Source organism: Vanessa tameamea, chromosome 5 (genome assembly GCF_037043105.1).
Source record: "Vanessa tameamea isolate UH-Manoa-2023 chromosome 5, ilVanTame1 primary haplotype, whole genome shotgun sequence".
Taxonomy (NCBI): domain Eukaryota; kingdom Metazoa; phylum Arthropoda; class Insecta; order Lepidoptera; family Nymphalidae; genus Vanessa; species Vanessa tameamea.
Genome location: NC_087313.1, coordinates 4,812,058 through 4,835,911, shown reverse-complemented (window position 1 = coordinate 4,835,911; position 23,854 = coordinate 4,812,058). Strand labels below are relative to the sequence as shown.

Below are 23,854 nucleotides of genomic sequence, written 5' to 3'. Positions count from 1 at the left end.
AACATCTCGTTGGTATACTAGTTCACTTAAAAGGCTACAGAATCAGAGCTCTCTAGAATTAACACACCCGAAAGATGACATACTTTGGATATGACGACTATGAAGCGATGTCCTGCAGGTGAACTGTTTCTAGTCGTTTCGGTTTTGTTGTCTTATCAGACTATGCGATTTAGGGAATGTGGCATCCGTATTTGTGCACTGTAATGTCCAGTGCCACGAGTCTTCCTGGAGCATGGCCGCAATGGAAAATCTGAATCAGGAAGACCTTAACATCATAATTACAGTTGGGCTATTTTAAATCCAAGTAACTGTCAATGTAAGTTTTTTAGATATTTTTTTTTTATATTATTATATAAACTTAAAACACACCATACAGCTTATTGATTTCACAAAACTCCAATCGAGCGTATATTAAAAAATAAATAGCGAAACACTTTCTGAGCTTAATTTATTTTGTTTAGCGAGGAATGAAAATTGTGATTGATGAAATCGGTCCGGGGATTCCGTTAGCGGTTCAGCAAAACGACATTAAATAAATCACGTGGAAAAATGAAGTGTTGTTCATGATTAAAGCAATCGAATTTTTATACTTTTACATTTTTTCCATGAAATACTTAAGGGAAAATAAAATATTATGAAACAAAAAACTGAATAAAATAAAATAATCGTCGTTTTTATTCGCGTAGGCCGGCCGTAAGCATGATCTTGTTAATTATCACATCATACTTGTATTCAAATCCAAATCCAATGTATTTATTCCAGTAAACTTTACATTAAAGCATTTTTGAATCGTCTATATTTCAGCTTCCAGTGAGAAGAAACTGCAAGAAACATGCACAGTTAATCTTTTAAAGCAAACCAGATTTACAATGCGGTTAGTATCCAAAATTACTGTTTTGGATCAGTTCTGGTTTTGAAATCGGTCTTAAATCGAAGCATCTCCCCATCCAAAAAGTATTTTTTTAATGAGTTATAAGATTTATTGATTGATTGTGTCTTATTCTAATTTTTAAATTCCTTTACTTTGGTTAAAATTCTTCAAACGATTCTTTTTCTTCCGAATGTCAAATCAAGGATCAAAGGGAGAAGGAATTCAGTGTTTCAACTTAACACCCGCTAAACAACGTTTGTTTTTTGAGATTTTTATTATTGGAAGCGAAATAGGCACGAATTGTGCGTATATTTGGAAAATTATACGCGGCTTTTCTAAGCAATATTTAGATTTCTCGCGAATAAAAGTTTCGCATGAAAACAAGAATTAAGATATAAGAAATAAGATACAAACTTCATGTTAAAAACCAACACAAAAAAAAAATGGCCAGTCAGCCAGCCAGCAAATTATAATAATGGCTTAATATTTAAACAATAGCCCCTGGTGACTGCCGTAGATTTCAAGACAGAGATATTATACTAACTTTTATTATGTTATATTTATCTATTACATATAATATATTATAAACATTTTTAAATAATGTTTTATGTCATTACTATAACTATAGCTGCGGTAAGCGCACTGTTGCACTAACAATATGTTATTGGCAAGTTAAGACATATAACAGCTTCGTTCAACTAATAAATTACAGATTTAAGATTGTATGTTCAATCAGTAATTTTAAAGTTCTCTTATCTTAATTGTTCGAAGAGCAATTACTCTTTCTAATTGTTACATTCCTCTGACTCAATGGTTCGCGTCGTCGTTAAAAAATTTTACGGTATCAAGCGTATAATTTTGAAAGAAAAAAAAATATAATTGAGATATATTTTTTTTTATAATAATATTTTTATTTTAAGGATGTACACTTTTTCATTTGCATTACTATTATAATAAAAGAAAAAAAAACAAGCGTGAGAAACAGATTTTTAATGTTTTTTTTTTCTGTTTAATAATGTTGTGTGGTTATCGATCTTCATACATTAATAATGTTTACTATTCTATTGTTTTGCATTTTTAATAATGAAACATCTTCATTATTTTTTATTACACGTATATGTTAAATAAGAGGCATAGACTTTTTTATCACTTAACCTAATTTTATCACCTAACCTAACCTAATTCATTATATGATATACATATATAAAAACTACTGTTGTTGTTGCCAGAAATATACCACGTTTTCACTTTTATGATAACTATGATATGATGCATTTGTTTTACGATTTATGTACACGTAGTGTTGTTTTTTGTATATTAAATACGTACAATATAATGTTACTTTATTCAAACCGTGTTATTCAGATTATAGCGAACTTATACCTATGTATTTTTTACTCTAAATAATAATTAGCCCATAATACACAGTAATATTAGGTAAGTAATAGCACAGTAATTAAGCAATATTTCCTTATTTAAAAATGAATTACGTGCTTTGTAATCACCTTTGTAATAGCATTCGGTGTGTAATGGTATCCGATTTGTAGTTATTTGTACGTAAACATTACTAATAGTGCAATAGTTTTAATAGTTAAACTAATTTATTGTAATAGAGTTGGCGAATTATAAATGAAATTAAATCAATACGTTTAGTAGATCTGTGTGAAACGGTAAGTATTCGTTTGTATTTTGTTCTGATGATAATTGATTATATATATCGTAAAAGTTTCATCAACACCGTTACTAACTAGGTTAGTTTTTCGTTCGTTTTTATTTTACCAAAAAAAATATATTGTTGGAAAAAAACACCCGTTGAGTTTCGTTCGCCGTTTCACCTCTCATCTTAAGTTCTAATATTGATACCGGTGGTAAATACTAAAGCAGTTGTCATGCTTCTCTATGAAATAAAGATTTTGATTTTGGTTCTCTATTTCAAAACAAACTGCTTATATTATTGGATAAAAAAAAATTACAAAATTATTACCTTAGATTTGGCGATCTGCTAACCCTTGACACGACTATAGCTTAGCAACGGGTTTTAATTTAAATATTTATAGCCCTGGCAACACTTTTTTGTTGCACACAAAGATCCATTCATGAGAGACAAGGAACGGAGATGTTAAGCAGCGTCATTAGCGTGTCACTTCAGGAATACTTCTCGAGACGGAAAGCATTTCACATTCTTGTCTCAGTTACTGCTAGCAAGGCATCGCTGAAATGTTCAAGTGAGAGTAGACAGTTCAAATATATCCTCGTATCCGTTTAACGGACTGCATTTGACGCATCCAAGTAGAATAGTAAGGGCGTAACAAGGCTGTGGCATGTCCCAGCGTTGGACGAGCGCCAAATTTGACTGCAAGGAACCATGAGGCGTCGACTTTGAAACAGGATTCCAATGTACTTTTATTATTTTGTTGGTGATGTTTCTTTTCTTATTTTTAACTCTATTTGTCATGCGAAATACGAAAATAACTTTTAGTAGATCTATCGTCGTGTTCGATAGTCGTTTTTGAAATTAGTAGGTAATAGATCAAAGATTTTACACTGAAACACTGTCAATATTGCGCCAAATAAGTAACATAATGATTTCCAGCGTGGAAATTGAACCAGTACTTTCGGAGAAATATCGATCGAATATTATAAATATGTTTTCCATTAAAAGCATTAAAAGATACGCCCTACACTTGTTAAGTAAGATATTTTAACACTGATTATTATTATATTTGTAGTAAACGTAGGCTAAATTGTTCATAATAGAAATACATTGAAAAAAACAAGTACATTGAAAAAATATCGTACATAAAATACCCGTGCGAACTATGGATAGCTAGAGCACGATAAAAACACTCGTAGAAATGTTATTTCTTTTAAGAAAATTGAAACGTTGAAAGTAGTGTCTATATTTTATGAATGTTATTTTGGTAAATATATGGAACTAAAGATGGCTTACATACATCTGAACTGTCTAGACAATTAATATGCCAAGAACGTACAAGAGCGACATTAAAGAAATTAAATCCTTGAGTAACCTTTCGAAACTATGTAAGTTAAACTTGAACTGCCTCGTTAATCTAGTGACTAGCTAGCAAGGCTTCAGAGAGAAGCTCCTAGGATCGAATTCCGAGTAAGATAAAAGCTAATCAGAAATTCTAAGTAACAGCTAGTAGGAAGGTCTTACCAGTGCTAATAGTATGGTATAGGTGTTAACGAAAACACGTAAATCCATTGGTCCTGAGCCTGATCTTTCTCAGTTTGTGTTGGAGTGCTTTCTGAGAATACAGAGTTTACCTGTATCTGCGTATACTTAACGTACACTATAATTTCCTAGTTTTGCCTAAACTTATAAAATAATTCAAACGTATCTTTGAATATTGACAATTTGGAGTAAATTATTATTACCTTTAAAGTGTACGTCTATCTATTTTGAAAACGGAGAAGTTTTAAACTAGCTTGTAGTAAAAGTTTATAGAAACCCACCTTGTACAGGCTAGAGCCGTATCGTTAGTAATTCGAGAAAATTCGTCTACACAGTTGACAGGCTTCCTTTGTCATATAAAATTATTTATGCGGTACGGTACCTTGTATTTCAAGCAATTTAGAAGGCAAAGAGTACGCTTAAATATAGTTTTTACATTATAAGTGTCAGTGAAAGGTAAAAATTTAAATAAAAAAGAGATATGTCATGGGACACCAGATTGAAACGAAGTTTCTTTCTCTGTATTATCTATTAAACAACGGACACAATTAAATATATTAACGTTTGACAAAAATCATATATGTATCAATAAATACTATTGTTAATTAAAAATCACGTGCGAATTAAAACAATAACAAGAAATAACTTTAAATAAACCGTGTATTAAAGAAAGAGACAGAGAGAGAAAGAAAGAGACAGAAAGAGAGAAAGAAAGAGAGGGAAAGATCGCCTTGTGTAACGCTTTTTCACTACGTGATAATTTTTGCCCGTTTACTATAAGCCGGGTAAAAGAACTTCGTTGAGAAAATACTTTCACTTGTTTATAAAAGTCCTTAAAAGGATCTAAAGCAACGATAAAGTTTTTCTGTAAGAAGAAACTTAAAAGTTGTCGCAGTATTGCAGATATTAACGATAATAAAATTTATTGTAACAATTAAGTGTCAATATTATAATATATAACACACGCGTCAAAATAGCATTTAACCGGAAGTCAGTTTTCAACTTTCACGAGTAAGATATGATGTTAGTTCTTTCAAAGAATTGCTGTTGGCAAATCTTATGCAAACATATACTCCGCCAGTTACCCGTAAATAAAAATACAAAATATCCTACGTTCTATTTTACGAGATAGTCTACAAACATACATACATACATACATACATACATACATACATACCAAATAAAATTAGAACCTATCTCGTCGTTCGAACGTGATGATTATAACAGTCATACAAAAATGTCGCAAGTGAAATGAATTCGTGTGAAAAAAAAGAGAATTGATTTAAATTAATTTCAATATCGAACCCTAAAATGTTGACATGCAATTTGCTTGTACCAATTGGCAAAAGATCACAAAACATAAGTCGTCATGTTGTCGTTGTGTAGCGTCAATTTATTTACACACGCAAGGGGCTTAATATTTGGAATTGTTCCAGAATATAATCTGTTCTTTCAATGAAACTCCATATAAAGGCGACAGTTCCGTTTATTTTATACGTTAACCTTAAAAATTATCTTTTAAATTTATATTTACGAGATGTATTCCAGTATTTAACAATTACTTAAATTAAATTAATATTATAATTTCTGCGTATTTTATGTTTACGACCTTTATACGACCTTTTCTTTGACCAACAAAAAAGGTGTATATTACATATATAAGTTGTATTTGTAAATTGATCGTGACCTTGTGGAATGGTAACAAGAATGGTCATTGCTCACATTCCACAGCATTTCACCGTTAAATTGTAAATTCTTCGCGATAAATTAAATATATAATGAATATTGAAATACAAAATAACGTTGGTATGTTTTTAAACGAAGATATGTTAATTACTTTTTTAATTTTTATTTAATTAAAAACATATTAACATATCTTATTAATTTTATGTAGCCGTCCGTCGCTTCTTCGCTCGAGGAAGTTTAAATTTAATACAAAAAAAAACGGAATGTAATCTTTGCTAATTTTTCTCTGAACTTAACTGTTCAGTTTGAACGACTATTAATTTATTTCGGTATTATTAGCCTGTAATTAAAGAGAAACACAACGAATAAAAAATAAGGAAAGGAAAGTTGCATTTAGATCAACAGGCGGTCGATTCGCTAAAGCAATGTCATTCAGCAACTTTTGTTCTAAATTTAAAGTTATAAACGAGGTCTAAAGCATTATTCCTTTGCCTAACTAAAAAGTCTATTAGGAAGAAATTAAAAATAAGCAGAGAACAAATGCTGCGCCAAGAAATTGGACGTCGAAGAATGCATATTTAAAACCTAATTCTGTAGGCGCATACATCTTATGCCTTTGTGTTGGAAATTGTTAATATTTCAATCGTTCCATTTGACACACTTTAATATGTTCTTTGAAGGTTAACCTTATTAAGAATTCGAAAATTAGGTCAAATGACTGTTTTAAGGAAAAAATTGGATTTTATTGCCAAATAGACTGATACCATCAAGCTTTAGTTGAGCTTGATACCATGACAGTCTATAAAAATAATAAAAAATTATGTGACTGATTTAAGAAGTCGTGTTGTTAATCAAATTGTTTTAATTTGCAAGGCTGTTCAAAGGTAACCTTTTATTATGACAAACATACATTTTAATACGCCGTTTGGCTTTGGGTATAACTTACTCGTGTATTATACAGGGCGTATCGTATAAAATATAGCCAATATATATTCATGACAAACTTTAAACCAAACATTACACTTGGGGAATATTTAAACGTTATTAGACTGGTTTGGAAACTTGAAAGGGACAAATCTGGAACCTCATTTATAGTTATACAGAACATAAATTTCTCAGGATTCGTGTTAGTCTCCCGTTTATATTGATATTTAATATCAAAACTAGATGTTTTACACACGCTTTTAAGTGTGCTAGTTTCGAGTTTATTTGAATATCACTTATTTCGAAATTAATTATATATAATACTGCAAATATTTCGTCAGTTTCTCGCTTTTAAGCCCTTCTAGGAATAAAAATATCACGTACAAGGATTTTTCTATACGTGACAGATATTAAAAAGAAACCATCATTTCGTCAGAATCGTTTCACACTGACGTTACAATGTAACGTTGGACATGAATACGGCCTTGAAATTTAACCCTCAACAAAGAACTTACTTTTAAGATACTCTCCTTGTAATCATAAAATGTACAAACCTGACTGTTAGGGAAGGTCGCGAACGCTGACTGTACTTTATGTAGTGCGTGGTCTTGTTGGTGCGCGGGCGGTGGTCGGCCTTTGGGGAAATGAAAGCGCGGTATGACTCGCGCTGGTCCCGCCGCGCGCACTGACCGCTGGAGAGTCGTATGCGCAGGCGCTGATGACGGCTTTGGGGGAGTCGACGCTGCGTAGTTCTGGAAAGACATAAAGCAAAATAAGTATCTAAATTATGATTTTAAATATATCCGTTTATATTATTAATGACGTATTTTAGAACTATGTAAAAGTTTTCATTACTCGTTTTACGATATAGAGAAACTAAAAAAATATGTAAAAATACGTTAAAATATTTTTGTAAATATTCGATATTTACAAAGGTATCATTGAAAATTATGCAAAAACTTTCCAGAAGTGACCTACAAAATCGATCTTTAACCTATACGAAATAACGAGTTATGTACATTTTTTCATTAAAATATATTGTTATATTAATACATTATTCAACTGTTTTTGTATTCAAAGTTTTTATTTTATATTCGTTTTAGCATCATCTATCACATAAGACACAGCACATAATATCTCATTACGTTGTAAAGCAAACTTGTACGGATTATTATCTCATATTTACCTGTTATTAATATGTTATACATGACATATTTACCTATAATAATATTATACTCGTAATTGCGAACGTAACTCTGTATGCTTGTCTGTTAATTTTACGGGGCCAAACTACTGAACCGAATTTGATGAAATTTGCTTTTTCATATAATGAACCCCAGGGAAGGACATTGATTACTTTTTAAACCAAACGCGTGACGACAAAATCCTGAAAATCGAGCAAAGCCGTGGGCAACGATTAGTGTCCTATAATTCAGAGAACACATACTATAACCACAAGAGGAGTAAATATAATTAAAATTTGACATCGGCTTGACGTGATATCATATCTTGAATAATCTATGACATTCATTATGGATTCGAATAGAAGAAATGGCGTGTTTAATGACGGCGTTGTTTCCGATAATAATCGGAACTTTGGAAGTGAAATGAATGCAATGGAATAGTGTTGTATTACAAATAAATATATAACATTAACAGCCAGTGAATTTCCCACTGCTGGGCTGAGGCCTCCTCTCCCTTTGATTAGAAGGTTTGGAGCATATTCCATCACGCTGCTTCAATGCTGGTTGGTGGATACACATGTGGCAGAATTTCGTTGAAATTAGACACATGCATGTATTCCTTCACGGCCGAGCACGAGATGAATTATAAACACAAATTAAGCACATGAAAATTCAGTGGTGCTTGCCTGGGTTTGAACGCGTAATCATCGGTTAAGATGCACGCGTTCTAACCATTGGGCCATCTCGGCTCACAATAAATATATATTAATCAATAATTGTGTGTAGTGCAAATCGCAAGGAATATGTTAATCTATTGTTTGTTTATTTGTATTCCTTTTTTCGATAGGAATAGCCCATACATTTTTACTTGGTTTACATTCTCACATTACTTGGTGGTAGAGCTTTGTGCGACCCCTTATGGGTAAGCATCACCCTCTCATTAGATATTCTATCGCCAAACAGCAATACTTACTGTTGTGTTACTGGCTGCAGCGCCAATGTTTATGAGCCCATTTGTTTGTCCATCTACCTATGTCCTATATTATAAAATGATTTTGCGAAGAAAAAAGGAGCGTTTGATTTTAGAAATCTATGTATATTTGTGTAACTTTGCTTTAGTGTCTAGTGTATATTTGGACAAGTGAGTTCGTCGCTCGTATGTCATAGTGGTGTCATATAAATCGAATATTACGGATATGACTTTTTTTTTTTTACGCTGGAAAAACGCATAACGCGTTTCCCCCACATGTTGTGGGGGGTTCTGTGGGGCTCGTCGGCGCTGAAGGCGCCGGAATACCCACTAAAAAACCAGCGGTACCCACTCCGTCTTTTTGGGAGACGTCACGGGATCGCTTGCGTATACTACCGTGACGTCCTGACGGTAGGCCCAACTCTGTGGGCCTCCAATTCCTAGGGGGTTCTCGGGGTACAGAGACCCCCTATCCCCGGCGAGCCTTATGGCGGGAGGAGAAGGTGTCCATAACGAAGACGCCTTCTCCCCGGTCTTCTTCGGCGAAGCGGGTTGGCAGTACTGTTCTCACGCTCCCGCTCCGCGGCCTCCTTCTGTGTCATCACATTTTCACAGAACAAGACCATTTCCTTCCAGCATCTCTCGCTGTCGATCATAGCGTTTATCACGCTCGGCAGCGAGATGTCTCCGCCTACAATGGCCGCCAGGGAATGGCGCTGAGGCCCCCATGCGGAAAACTCAATCAGGGTGTGGCGGGCCGTGTCCGAAGGCGCGCCGCACCCGTGGCAGGAGGGTGTCATCTCTCGCCTTGCTATCCGGTCCAGATACCTACCGAAGCAGCCGTGCCCGGTAAGCACCTGCGTCAGCCTGAATGAGAGTGTGCCGTGTCTTCGTTCCACCCAGCGACTCAAGTGGGGACGAATAGCCTCCACTGTCGCCAGGCCTGCCGAGGGGGACCCCAGATCCTCCTCTCACCTTCTAATCAAGGCTCGATGTAGTTTTAAAAAATTACGGCATCATGTAGTATGGTGTCAAATGTATGGTTTTGACTAACAGATTGCGAAAATGTATGTATAATGTATGTGTATAACAATTATTTAAGTATCTTTATGATTGTTACCTTAAGTAATTATTTAACAACACTTTGAGATCCTTAAAAAGAGATACAAACCGAATAAGTATTTATGAAAAACTATTTATTACGAAGAAAGTTGAGATCGCGTTGACGAAAAGGCTTAGAAGAACTCATTTATTAAGATTAACGTTCCAGAGCGGATGAAATAATATTATCTCCGAATAAATTGTTTTGCTACAGAAAAAATCTTTGGAGACTTTACTCAGAATTATATTATCTCGTGGGATCGAAGTCGGCCGTAAAAAAGATCTTTTTTTATGCGCTAGAAAAAACTTTGACTAGATTGAAAGTTCGAGATATCAAGTATTTTGAGATTCGAATTAATTTAATCACTTTCACGTTTCCTATACAGCGTAATGACATATACATTATGTGCAGTGTATTGTATGGTAGATACAAAACAAATATAAATTAAAAACTTTGAAAAAAACAAAAATTGAAAAATATATTAAAACAAGTTTAAATAGAATAAATTTAATATTGAATGGTATGTGGATTCTTATTCTTGGCTGAAAGTTACAGTACTACGATCAAAATAATAATTATTATACCGAATTATAATAAAAAAAAAAGTCAGTGAACTCGTTTATTTCCGTACGAAATCCGAGCGCTACTTAAGCATAATTGTCAGTTATATGAAATGTTGTGTTCGTAGTTTGAAATAACTGCATTCATAGCTTCGTTAAGGATTCACGCCTACGTCTCAATCAACGTTCGGTTATCTTTTCAGTCAACGTAACGTAACTAGCGAAATCAAATTAGTCACGAACTTTAACACATCCGTTTTACTCGTGAATATCTTGAACTCAGAACATATTTTGACAAAACTCAAATATGAGTAAGTATTATAAATCTGCAGATAAGTATTTCGAAAATGTGTTACATTTGCAAAACGAATAAAGATTAACACTTTATTGTTCTGTGTTAGAGAGTTAACATATTTTATGAAAACATATGACTAAAAAAGGAGGATGTAAAATTACATGAAATCACGGCGGTATCACTAATAGCGAACTTTTACAAGCATCCTCTACTATACTAAAACTAGCGACCAGCCCCGGCTTCGCGCGGGTGCAATGCTGATACTAAAAATACTACAGAATGTCTTACAACGTTCACAGCTTTTTGTGATTAGACAATACAAACCGCTATGTCCCTGCATTATAAATCTGTAATATCTTCGAAAATATTTATTATACAGACGGTAGTAAGCGACTTTGTTATGTACTATGTAATGATTAGGAAAGGATCGTATATATGTAGGATTAATCAATAATAATATTAATAATAGGCCAAAATATTTCAGGCTCAGTTCACATAATTTTAGTAACAATATCTTTTACAATTTAATAAACTTCTATATATGTACTTAATGGAGGTATGTACTTCCCTTTAGATGCTATGGACCAGGGTACACATTTGTGTTAACCCAGTGCCTCAGTATAAGAGCAATACTCATCAATTACAAATAAGAAATTGGAAGTTCGAATCAAAAGTTTAGTTCCTAATGAATTTGATTCCGACTCTCGTGGGTAGAAACTATGAACTCTATCAAATGAGCAATCTATATAATGGACCTGGACCCTAGAACATTGAAGTTAAGTGATTTGGTTGTCTGTCATAATTGGCGACTTTAGGGATAACAATATAACATTGAAAGAAGAAATTCTATTTGAAACTGAAATATGTAATAATTAATAATACGTCCTACGCCGTCGCTGAGTAAAAATCACTTAAGTAGAAGCCTGAACTTGGTGGTAGTGCTGTAACTGTGTACTTGTCTGGCTAAGTACCACCCTTTCATAAAATATTCTACCGACAATCAGAAATAGTATAATTATGTACCGGTTTGAAGGATAAGTAAACCAGTGTACCAACCAACAGGCAGGCGCTAGATACATAACAACTTAGAATCCGAGGCTGGTGGTTTGTTGGTGATGTTAGGAATTACTAAAATTTCTCACTGCCAGTGGTGACCATCTACCAAGTTATGGCTGAATCGCTCGTCCTCCTTCCAATATAATAAAAAATTCAAGTATGAGGCTTGTATTGAAGGCACTGTTTTTTTTTTTAATATTTTTTCCTTTACCGTTACACGAGGTCAATGATAAATACAAATTAAGTACAAGAATAATCAGCGGTGCTTGCTCGGGTTTTAAACCGTGTGTGAAAGATCCAAGTGTTTCCATTAACTTCTTGACTCTTAAATATTAAAACGTTTTTAATTAAACACTCTAATGTACATTAATTGCTAAATTATAATTAATTAAGTCTTTGTTTATATAGGAAATGTTTTGATGTAGCAAAAAAGCTACCAGAACTGTAGCAATATACTTATGTACGTTCCTTACAATATAATTGATCATTTAGAAAAAAATATATTTCTGTTTTCAGTAAACAAACAGCCTTTTTTTAAATTATAATTATTAATAGATTTAAATTATCCACTAAAAAAAGATATAGACTAGATCCTGTTCCTATTTTCTATGTGAACAAATTTTTTTTACAAATGTTTGCGTTCTAAATATGAAAATTATTCTCCTAACTACATTTTCCTCTAACTAAATCGTTTTAATAACAGCAGATCATATTACCCACTGTATCTATAATTACTTTAAAGCCCTTAGTTAATTATTTATTGTAATGATATCATGATATTTTGTATAGATTTTTGTGTAAACGATTCCCGCTTAAATTCTATAGCGACCGAAAATATCCTGGTATAAATAACTGCGGCGTGGGCGCGGTTAGATTCAATATAATATAAATTGGAACATTTGATTTTATCGCTTCACAATGAAACGGGAACCGACTGGAAATCACTGAATAAAAGTGTATACGAAACAAGGTACCTGTCCCGACTTCGTACGGGTAAAAGTCCCATTTCTCCTTCGAAGTTCTTGAAATCCTTACTCAGCGGTTGCTTACGTAATAAGAACTAAACATTCGTTCCAAATTTGAACTGTCTAGACTCCGTTTTGGCTATGCTTTGATAGACAGTCAGATTTACGATAAAATCCTACAGTAAAATCAATACAATATTTATAAACCGTTTACAAAATAAAAAATAAATTAAAATGAACTCAATTTCTTTATTCAATTCGCAGATGATCAATATATTCCATGAATGAGTACCGAAGTATGTAAGTTACCTACTTGTTTTTTTATACATAATACAAAATACTCTTGCAAAATTTGTATACGTCGCGTACAATAATGGCATATAGTGTAGATTTTATCGGGGACATTATTTTGTGCCATTATTATTATTATTTTGTGGATTTTATCTCAATTAAATAGCCGTAAAGAAATATTATATGTAATGTTATAGCTCTTAATACAATTTACATAAATAAAATACTAACATTTAACCAAATACTATTATAAATTTTTCATTATTTCTCGTTCAAAATGATCGCTTTATGTATATTTATATAAATAGTAATATTGTAGTATTACTAGTAAAAACATTGTATTTCTATTGAGCTATTGAAATAATTTCGAAATATATTCTATTTGCTCACGAATGATATAAATTTCATAAGAATATAATTTCCTAATTGATTATTCTAACTCGTATTATTAATAATATATAGAAAAACCTACACATTTCTGTCAACAATACGCACTCAGCGTACTGCAAGTTGCAACAGCGATTTTCATTTTTATCGATTGCAGTGTCCTGCTATTTCTGGCCGCAGCTGCAGTCTGCACTGCTGCGAATTTAGCTAAGTGGTTCCCACTCGAACACGCTAGTCTTGTCGGTCTATGACCCTGTAATACACCGACTTTCTTACAGATAAAAGTCTTCTCTCCAGCATGAAAGCTATGAAACCGCTTTTCATTGATTTCAATGTTCATTTTTTTTAAATAGAACTTGACTCAAATCGAACGGTAACTTTTTAAATATGAAAATATAAATTGAACTCATGGACTCAGCCACTCAGCCATCATAATGATATAAATGTAAACAATATACGAGTACGAAATAAATAGCTATTTCAAGTGAATACATATTTATTTATAAAACCTTGATATCACAATAGTACAATTACACCGATTTTAAAGGATCCACGAACCATGAAAATAGGAAGCCGCTGTTTTTTGGTTTATTCACTGTTATGTAAAAAATTACTAAGTAAATTATTGTAAGATTTATAATAGGTAACAGTAAATGACCATTTCATCTATATTTTTAAATATATTTTATAACTTAAATGCCAGCGAAGATCTGTGTTTACTAGAAATTTCTATTTTATGGTTAATTTTTGTACGCGTTCGCACGAATTGGTTACGTTTCATCAAAATAATAGAATTTCGTTACGCATAAGGTCAACGTAAAATGCTAGAGCCTGTTTATTATATGCAATATTTTTAGACTGTTGTGTTAAATAAACAATATTAAAACCCTAGTAAAAAGTGCAATGCGAAATGTCACGGACAAAATGTTAAATTTTATCTGTTACAAAATGTTACATTTAAATATGACAGACAACATGTAGATCGTAAGTTACCGAGCTGTTATGAAAAATTAAAAAAAATTAAAATTTTCTCCATACACATTAAGTGAGAAAGTACATGATTCTCTATCATTAGGTTTAATTATCTGTGGTAACATTCCAATCTATTCGGATAACGGACACGCATCGCTTCGGCATTGGCACGCCCGTTAAAATCGTTTTAGGATTCTCCTTGGCCTACAATTTTATAGACGTCACAAGTCAATCCACGAACTTTAAAAAAAAATGTAATCCACATTAAAGGGTAATTTTAACTAGATATAGATTAAAAATGAATGAATAGGATCGAAGAGTGAAACTTGGCATACTAGACAGGAGTCAGTGCCAAAAATATAGTTTCCAAGATAATTTGCACCTAATTTGATGACCCAAATGATAAAATATGATTCGAAGAAATATTAAAAAGACAAATCTCATTAAGTATTTAAAAAGGTGCTTTGAATCCTTATTGTACTTAAGTATTATAATGTAAGTAGACCAAAAAAAATATTATGGTATGCTTATAAAAAATATTCTTAAATGTTTTGAAGTTAAATATTTGATGTAATAAGTTAATTTAAATAATATACCTAATTATAATGTTTCGCTTCTTATCCGTGGGATGTAATTAACAATGTTATATTTACTGAACTCATTGCGTCTCTTTTATATAATACTGTGTGTTATTTTATGTTCTTAAGTACAAAATATTATATGAATATAAATATTAAAAACACATTTACGCTTCCACAGTCGACAATAGTCGATTTTTGATGAATTATTATTGCATAAGACTACGTTCCCTGTAGTGACCATTTGTCACGTCCTTTTGTGTGATCACGTCGGGATATTGAATTTTTCTATGTACGTAATGTGTTTTTATCAGATTATACGGACCGAGACGACAACCTTGAAGCAGAAGTCCGCAATGTTAAGCGAAGTTCACAGAAAATACGGTCAAACTATTTTTTATTTATAAAATATCCGAATTTGTAGCTTCTGTTTTTTTGAATAAATACATATTCGTTTAATTACTATTCTGTAGGTTATATGACACTAACTTATATGGCCTGAAATAATTACTGTTTTTATATTAGCGGTGGCGGTTGTATATTTTTTTTTGTAATTAATCTTTAAATTTTATTAATATGTAGTTCCTGATAAATAATTTAATAATGATTTTAAAATCCTCGACTAGTTAGTCTACATTGTCCTGAATTAAAAAAGAAAACATTTGTATGAGGCTTTACTAGTAAATAATGACCGCTCCCACACATCGCAACAACTTTAAGACGGCCGGTCAGTCTGTTCGAAAATGGCAAGTTGATTGATTAATCCATTATGCCAATTAAAAGAATCCTTGGCTGTTTAGATGCAGGTAGCCTTAGTTTTTACATTAACAATGATTATCTCATTTAAATATAAATTAATCTGTACTTAAAAGAAAAATTTTGACAGCTGTCAAACGGAAAATCAGTATAAGTTATAAATTATAGATAATAAATTAAACTGTTCACAATTATACAGGGTTATTGGTAATTCGACGTATTCCCGTTAGGAGGTGATAGGGGTGATTATTTGCAATAATTTTAACCCCCATATGTATGATGCAAAATTTAACCATTTTTGAGTTATCACGTTTTTTAGATTTTTTCAAAATAAGTGAAAAATGCAATTTCAAAAATTTATTTAAAAAAAAGTATCAATTAAAATGTATTTTTTTCTTCTGATTTATAAAAACGAATAAACACTGGTTATTTGTCAATATTAAAACAATAATTATCGGTCCAAATTTAAAAATGCGAGACGGAAAAAGATATTATTTCAATTTTTTTTCCACAAAAATGCCTTAAAAACAAAAAAACATCGTTATGAAACTTGTCCTGCAGATTATTTTAAAAACAAACGTTTTATCAGCTCTCCAAAAATGTATAACAACTAGGAACTTATTTCAAAACAACCGAAATAAAATGACCACAAAGGACGCTGGTGGAAATTCGTATTAAACCCTGTATATGTTGCTTTGAAAATGTAATAAATAGCATCCTGTTTAGAATAATTTTAAAAACAAATTGATTAAAATGATTGATTTATTTAATTACCAATTATTATTCGTTAAGGATTTTAGAGAAAACCAAAGAAGTTTCACTATGTTGCAATATTGCGATTTCGATATTATCACGCAATAGCACCTAAATATAAATATAATCTACGAGTAGAAGCTATCGTAAATCGATTAATAAGAACCTAACATATCAGAAAACTAGTACTCGTAACAGAAACTCAGCGTAATGATAGTTTATGTATAATTAATGATCAACATAGTGATTATGTTGACGTATCATAAATATACAGAAATGTTTTTAGGACAGTCAGACAAATTTGCATTTAATACAATTTATTTATTTTTCGCTTATTGTAATAGTGACCGACCCGACTTCGTGCATATAATATCGTGGCCATTCTTTAGAACTGTTCTTTGAACCGCAATTTACTTATCAAATTTTCTTATAACTATCGATTGCCACAGCGCACGCCATGTATGCTCTTAAATGGCACGAAATACTAACTTTATAATAAATTTACCCAAATTGCACTTTGTATTTTTATTTAACTATATATGTGGCTAATCTTTTTTAATTAATCTATCTATTAGGGAAAAATAGTAAATCTATGAAATGGCATCTAAGATTAGTCCAAATATAAACGATGCACGGGATTGAGGGGTTTATCTATACTAATATTATAAATGCGAAAGTAACTCTGTCTGTCCGTCTGTGACGATTTACGATACTACTGAACCGAATTTGATCAACTTTGTTATAAGCAAACTTGAACTCCAAGGAATGACATAGGCTACTTGTTATACATAAAACCTACGAAACCCCCCCTCCTCCAATTTTTCCTAACTGTTTATAGTAGGTACATTTTTTTAGTTCAGAGTTCAGAGGTTTATTTTTTCAGTGTAAGTGAGAAAGCAGTTTAACGATAAGTATTCGGGGATAAAAATCTTACGGTCGTTTGTGTTTTTTTTTTATTACATAAATTGAAATATAATAAGGGGAACAGATTATAATGAGGTTCTTATTTTTAGAGATAAATTATAATAGATGTTTTTGTGCCATTGGGTAACTACCCACTTGTAAGAAACTCTACCAACGCCAGAACATTGTATTGTATGTTCTGTTATGTATTTTATATATGGGATTATAGCGTTCACGGAACCCTTTTCTGCTATAAATAAATTTAAAAAAATACTGCTCAAGTGAATATTACTCAGTTAATTGAAAAATTGGTTAACACGCGTACAAACTAATCAAATACGTCAAAGAGAAAATGTTTTCGCTTGGCTTTCTATGCAAAGATGAAAAGCTATTAAAGTCATATTAAAATTTCGAACACAGGCATCGTTGTTCGAAATAAAGATAAACTACAGATATATTATCTTTTATAGATAAGTTACACTAATTAAAAGTTTCTTTGAGTATGATTTTATTGTAGTTATTAACCACTTTTACACAAATTACAAAACAGTAATTCGAAGCGCTTTCCTTTTTACAATTTTTCTTTAAGCCAAGCTGAAAAAAAAACTTGAAAAACAATGAATAGGCTTCATCGATTTAATCTATTACGACTTTCCGCAGTTAAAAAGTCTTAAAGTTGGTGTCACTGCAGTCAGATTTGTTTTTTTTTTCAATACTTAAAAAAAAAACAAATCCACAAACCAAATAGTAGACTGATAATATATAAAATGACTGAACATTATTAAAAAAAATAGATTATATGAGAGATAATATATCTGATTTTATTATACAAACATTGATAATTATTATATATTAGTAAAATAATATTACATTATAATGATATAGTGTAGATATTATAAGAGAATAATTTCTGCAATTAAATACAGAGAAAATTGGTGCTGTTGCGATAAAATTGAAGCTGTCATCTTCGCAGCAGTTTGAGTTTTGAGTTGAGTGCTGAGGCAACATCAACGTTTTCACGCTATAAAGCTAAAGCACGATCTTTGTAAATTATATTTTAATGTGACCTAAAAGCTGGGTCAGATGGCTTGGTAGTTGAAACATGTGAGTCCTAATTAAAGATTGGGACTTCAAATTCGGTTAAACGTACCTAAATGTACACGTACATTAGAACATTGTTGTTTAAAAGACTCCAGACCTTAAAATAAGATGAAATGTTTACTCTACAGTCGCCATTGAGAGGTTGTTACATTACTTTACTACTTAATCTTCTATGTGTTTTTTTTTAATTAACAGTAACAGATTAGAGATTTGTCTTAGCGTATTAAAAGAAAGTAATTATAATAATAAAAATATTATAATTACAGGTGTCCTTTGTTGATAAACATTAAAACGATTTAAAATAATTAGCTTGCAAATGTGTATATTTGTCGAACATAGCGTATAAACTTCGAGCGTAAAACATTTTGCTTTCTAAATGTTTGTGAATCAACAGTTTGTGTAAATATCGGTCTTACGAACACTGCACTGAACTTAGTCAACAATACGACCTTTGCTCACTTGAATTTTAGCACGAATTTAATGCTATCAAATGCTATTATATTCTAAATATAACTAGTACTCAGAAATAACTTCCCAAGATGTTAAATATATTTAAAATGAAATCGCTTTCGGATTATTTATGTATACTGTATACTGTCTGTTTTCACTAATAGACAGTTTAATTTAGGAAGGTTAAGTATGCGTATAATATATTGAAAAATTGTGAAATATCATTAAACAATTATAAAGAAAAAAATGCAAAACAATGTCTGTATTCTAGTGTTATATTTACTAATCCGGGGTAGGACGCTAGTATTTAATTTGAAATGTATGTATATATTTGTTGATTAAATTATATAAATCTTTATTATACACAAAACCTCGAAGTTCGTTATTAGGGTACAACTTTCAAAACTATACAAATTATATACTGTAAGGGTCATACAAGTTACAAAGATTGATGGTTGTACTTACAAAGTCTAGACATTAGTAATAGCTTTAAAGTAATCTCAGCTGCTTTGAGCTTAAGTTCTTTTGTTGCCAGAACGGAGAAAAGTATTTTAAATAATTATGAGTAAACTAAAAGTGAAATTATTACGAAAAAAGTAAAGAAATATTTACATGATAGTAATTTTAAACGACAAATCAATGTGGATAACACATGTTTTTTTTTTAAGATTTCCGAATTAAAATAAAGTCTCTTTCTTTCTCTTCTCTCTAGTTATTATTAGCATCTCTTTAGTAAAAATAATAATTAAAATTATAAATAAAAAAAAAACTTAAACAACTACAGGTCGCAGCAATGCAGCAATGTATTCGAAAATACATTCTACAAAGAAAGCAATGTATCCGAATTTACGTCACGTATATCTAGTTGCGTGCAGTTTTAAATAATTTGTATACACATAATTACACGCAACTCGGCACACGTGATCATAAATCCAATTAGAATGACAATATTACATTAAAATTTGCGTTATGTTCGTCCTAAATATTTATAACAATATTTCCAAGTGTATCTACGAACATAAACGGACAAAAAATATATTTCCGTAATCATTTTTAGAAATGTTAACAGTACGTAGTTATATTATCTCATATATGTATAAACGTACAAAAAATATATTTCCGTAATCATTTTTAGAAATGTTAACAGTACGTAGTTATATTATCTCATATATGTATAAACGTACAAAAAATATATTTCCGTAATCATTTTTAGAAATGTTAACAGTACGTAGTTATATTATCTCATATATGTATAAACGTACAAAAAATATATTTCCGTAATCATTTTTAGAAATGTTAACAGTACGTAGTTGTACATATATGTAGATAAATGGTTATGGTACTCAAGTGTAGCTGAACACATTTGTTTAATACGTAAATACTATTTAATGTTATATACTGTTGTGTACATGCGATGGAAAGCGTAATACATAACGACCTTATGTACAGTATGTGCGTAGGCGTAATTGCGTTTTACATAAAGACTTACATTAATTAACATTAAGTTCTAGTAATTTAAATTAATTGTTAAGTACAATAAATACATCAGGACAAATTTTTCGTGTTAATTATAAAATAGACATATATTCTTGTACATTCAAGTACATCTAAACTGTATTTTTAAAATAATAAATATAAAGCATGATGGGTCGACTGCATATCCTTGTAATACTGCAGATCCTGAGATGATGGGTTTGAACCCCGGGTCGGGCCAATAAAGTTACTGTGTTTTTCTTTTAAAAAAAAAAATTATTAGCGTGACGTTTAGGCTTGAAAACCAAGTAAGAGAAATGGAAGGGTTGGTACATAAACTTGTAATATCGCCGGTTTATATACTTACTCTGTTAATGACCGTGACCGCAATGGAAAACTGAAAATGAGGACACTATGTTATAGGATTAAAGTTTATGACAGTAAGCTCCGCATTTAGAGCAATCATGCAGGTTAAGAGCCGACTCCAACATTGTCATATTATAATAATACTTTGTTCACGTAGCCTTTAATAAGTAGTTTTGATTAGTTAATTAACGAGTTTGTCAGAATATTTGACAAAAAATTTACTTTATGTACTTAATCTAATATCTAAGCGATATTTTTAGTGGTGTAAGCTATTGGTACTGTTTCGCATTACGCAAACACTAATGTCATCTTACTAGAATTGTAACAACTTTTAAGAATTATAAAAAACAATAGTGAGAAATTATTGCTTATTCCAGAAACACAAAAACTTACGATAAACTTTTATACTCTGTATTCTACTCGTATATACACACAGTTATAATAAAGTATGAAGAAATACATCTGTAATATAGGAGAGAGGCAATCTCTCCTCTAGTAGTAAACTCTACATTTATAATGTTTGATTATAAATATAATTTTTAAACAGAATATAATTCATAAACGCTTGCCGGTTCCTTGTTTAAAATAAAAATGCGTTTGTTTATTTCCATAAGGTCTGTTCTCTAAACTTGTCGATGGAATGAGAAATATTTAAAACTTGTTTAAAAGATATTTGCTGTTTAAATATTTAACGTTCGTGTTCTTTGAACCTAACTTCTCATACACGCTTCCTAAATTTATTAGGTTATTCTAATGTAATCTATTTTTCTTGATACATAAGTATTTATATTTTGAAATTGTATATTAATTTTATATTATAATTATTGTATTGTGTCATAATTGAATCCTAACTCTTAACACATTTATGTTTATTATTGTATAAATAACCTATTTTGTAATTGTTATAGTTAAATATCTGTCACTTTCTCTAAGACAATAGATTCCTTCAATGAAGGCGTGCCCTCCATATAAAATTATAGACGTTTTAATAAATTATACTTAACAAATTGAATCTAATTTGTACTATATTCTTTCGTCACAGTAGTCTTCCCACGCACATCAAGACACATTATAAGCACTAGCATCCCTCACTCACACTAATGCACTCGGATAACAATTTAACGTGGTGTAACTTATTGTATGCAGACTTGTGCAATTAAGTTTATAAAAAAAAAATGAAATGTGCCTTATCGCTGTTTCAGTGATTACATTTGTATAAGCCCTTTACGCATATCGAAAAAAAATATCGGAAAAATATCCCCAATATTTTCACATATCACCTAAGTGTCCAAGTGACTCATAGCCTACGAATTACAATCATCGCATACACGGTACATCGTATTCGCAATGGGTTCTAGTCTATAATTATAAGGCACGGGATAGAGCGGCGCGGGCGCGTTGTATAAATAGTCGCACGCGCATGTCCGCTCGCGCACGCCAAATTGGGAAACGGCAATGGCCGATAGTGAATCAATAAATGTGGAGCTTTACGGATACATTTTCGAGTAATTTTATAATAAAAATACGTCATTAATTTAAATTTAACATACATTGAGAGTAGAGATTACCTGACTGATCTAGTGGATGGATCACGTCATCTCAATCGAATGTCGTATTAAAATCCGAGCATTTATTTGTCACAGATTACATGGTGAAAGAAAATATGGTTATACAACCAGGTGGAATTCACAGCTTCGTGATAATTAATAATGTGAATTCAGCCTATACTGTGGAATTTTGGTGACATGAGCTTTGAAATCCATTTCTTAACTGGAGTTCAGTCTAATGTCCCGGAGTAGTAAGAAAATTTACGGGCTTTTACATAAAACCTATAAAAACGGTTTTTGATTTTACATGAAATCGATTCCTTAATATCTTGAACAATTGTTATTTATTTCAGTTAGTATATTTTCAACGACTCGATTCCACTTTAGAGTCAAGATAAAACTCTACCGCTAATTTGGAAAGCATGATTCTCACTCATCGCTTGATTCTATAAGTGGCGCTGTCTCATTCAGCGGCCTTAGAAGAGCCTACGCGTGTTTTTATTTATTTAATTTATTTATTGAAAAAGTTACACCATCAACTTATCACTAAGCATTTAAAATTAACAACTGATGTAGATAACATTCGATTGATAAGCCTTTAAAGGTGTAAACAACATTAGATAGTAGTATAATAAGTACAAGTATACCCCTTACTACGAGAAATAAAAAAAAAAATTGTAACTAAAAACTTATAATTTGTCTGCAAGTAAATTTAAACTCTAATGTAATCAGTTATTTATATCTGTTAGTAGAGTAAGGCAAGGCATACAGTTGATATGAATAATTTTAGTGGTAACTGGTAATTTTAAATTTTAATCTCATAAAATATTAGTGGTCGCCCGCACCTTCGTTCGCCTTTTAACGGTTTGTATCCAAACCAATTTTACCACTGAACCAAATTTTATCAAATTCGGTTCAGTGGTTTGTCCGTGAAAGTGTAACAGACAGACAAACAGACTGACAGGGCTACTTTCAAATTTATAATATAGTATGAATAAAATCTTAAGCGCTTGTAAGGACCTACTAGAATCAAATTATTCCTTAATTTGATTTGGTCCAATTAAAGAAGGAAGTGGGGCACGATATACATCTCACAGTAGGGACGGATAACTTGGTTCAATATGTATAATATTGGTTGTTATATGAAAAGCTTACTTGGTGGTGGGGCTTTGTGCAAGCCCATAAGTAGGTACCACCCACTCATCAGATATTCTACCGCCAAACAGTAATACTTAGTTTTGTTGTGTTCCGATTTGAAGGGTGAGTGAGTCGGTGTAACTACAGGCACAAGGGACATAACATCTTAGCTCCCAAGGTCGGTGGCGAATTAGTGTGATGTAAGAAACAGTTAATATTTCTTACAGAGCCAATGTCTATGGGTGTTGGTGACCACTTACCATCAGATCGCCCATTTGCCCGGCCATAAAAAATACCTTCATGAAATAAAACCTCAATATAATATACTCCT

At 31.6% G+C, this 23,854-nt stretch overlaps 1 protein-coding gene across 2 annotated transcripts in view; it reads right to left on the bottom strand.

The window, feature by feature from the left end:
• LOC113392520 (serine/threonine-protein phosphatase 2A regulatory subunit B'' subunit beta-like) overlaps positions 1-23,854 on the bottom strand; it is a 114,901-nt gene that overhangs the window by 23,170 nt on the left and 67,877 nt on the right. For both annotated transcript variants that reach the window (XM_026629006.2, XM_026629007.2), the window contains exon 2: positions 7,232-7,429. In XM_026629006.2, coding sequence (XP_026484791.1) covers positions 7,232-7,429 — 198 coding nt within the window. The remainder of the gene's footprint in view (positions 1-7,231; positions 7,430-23,854) is intronic.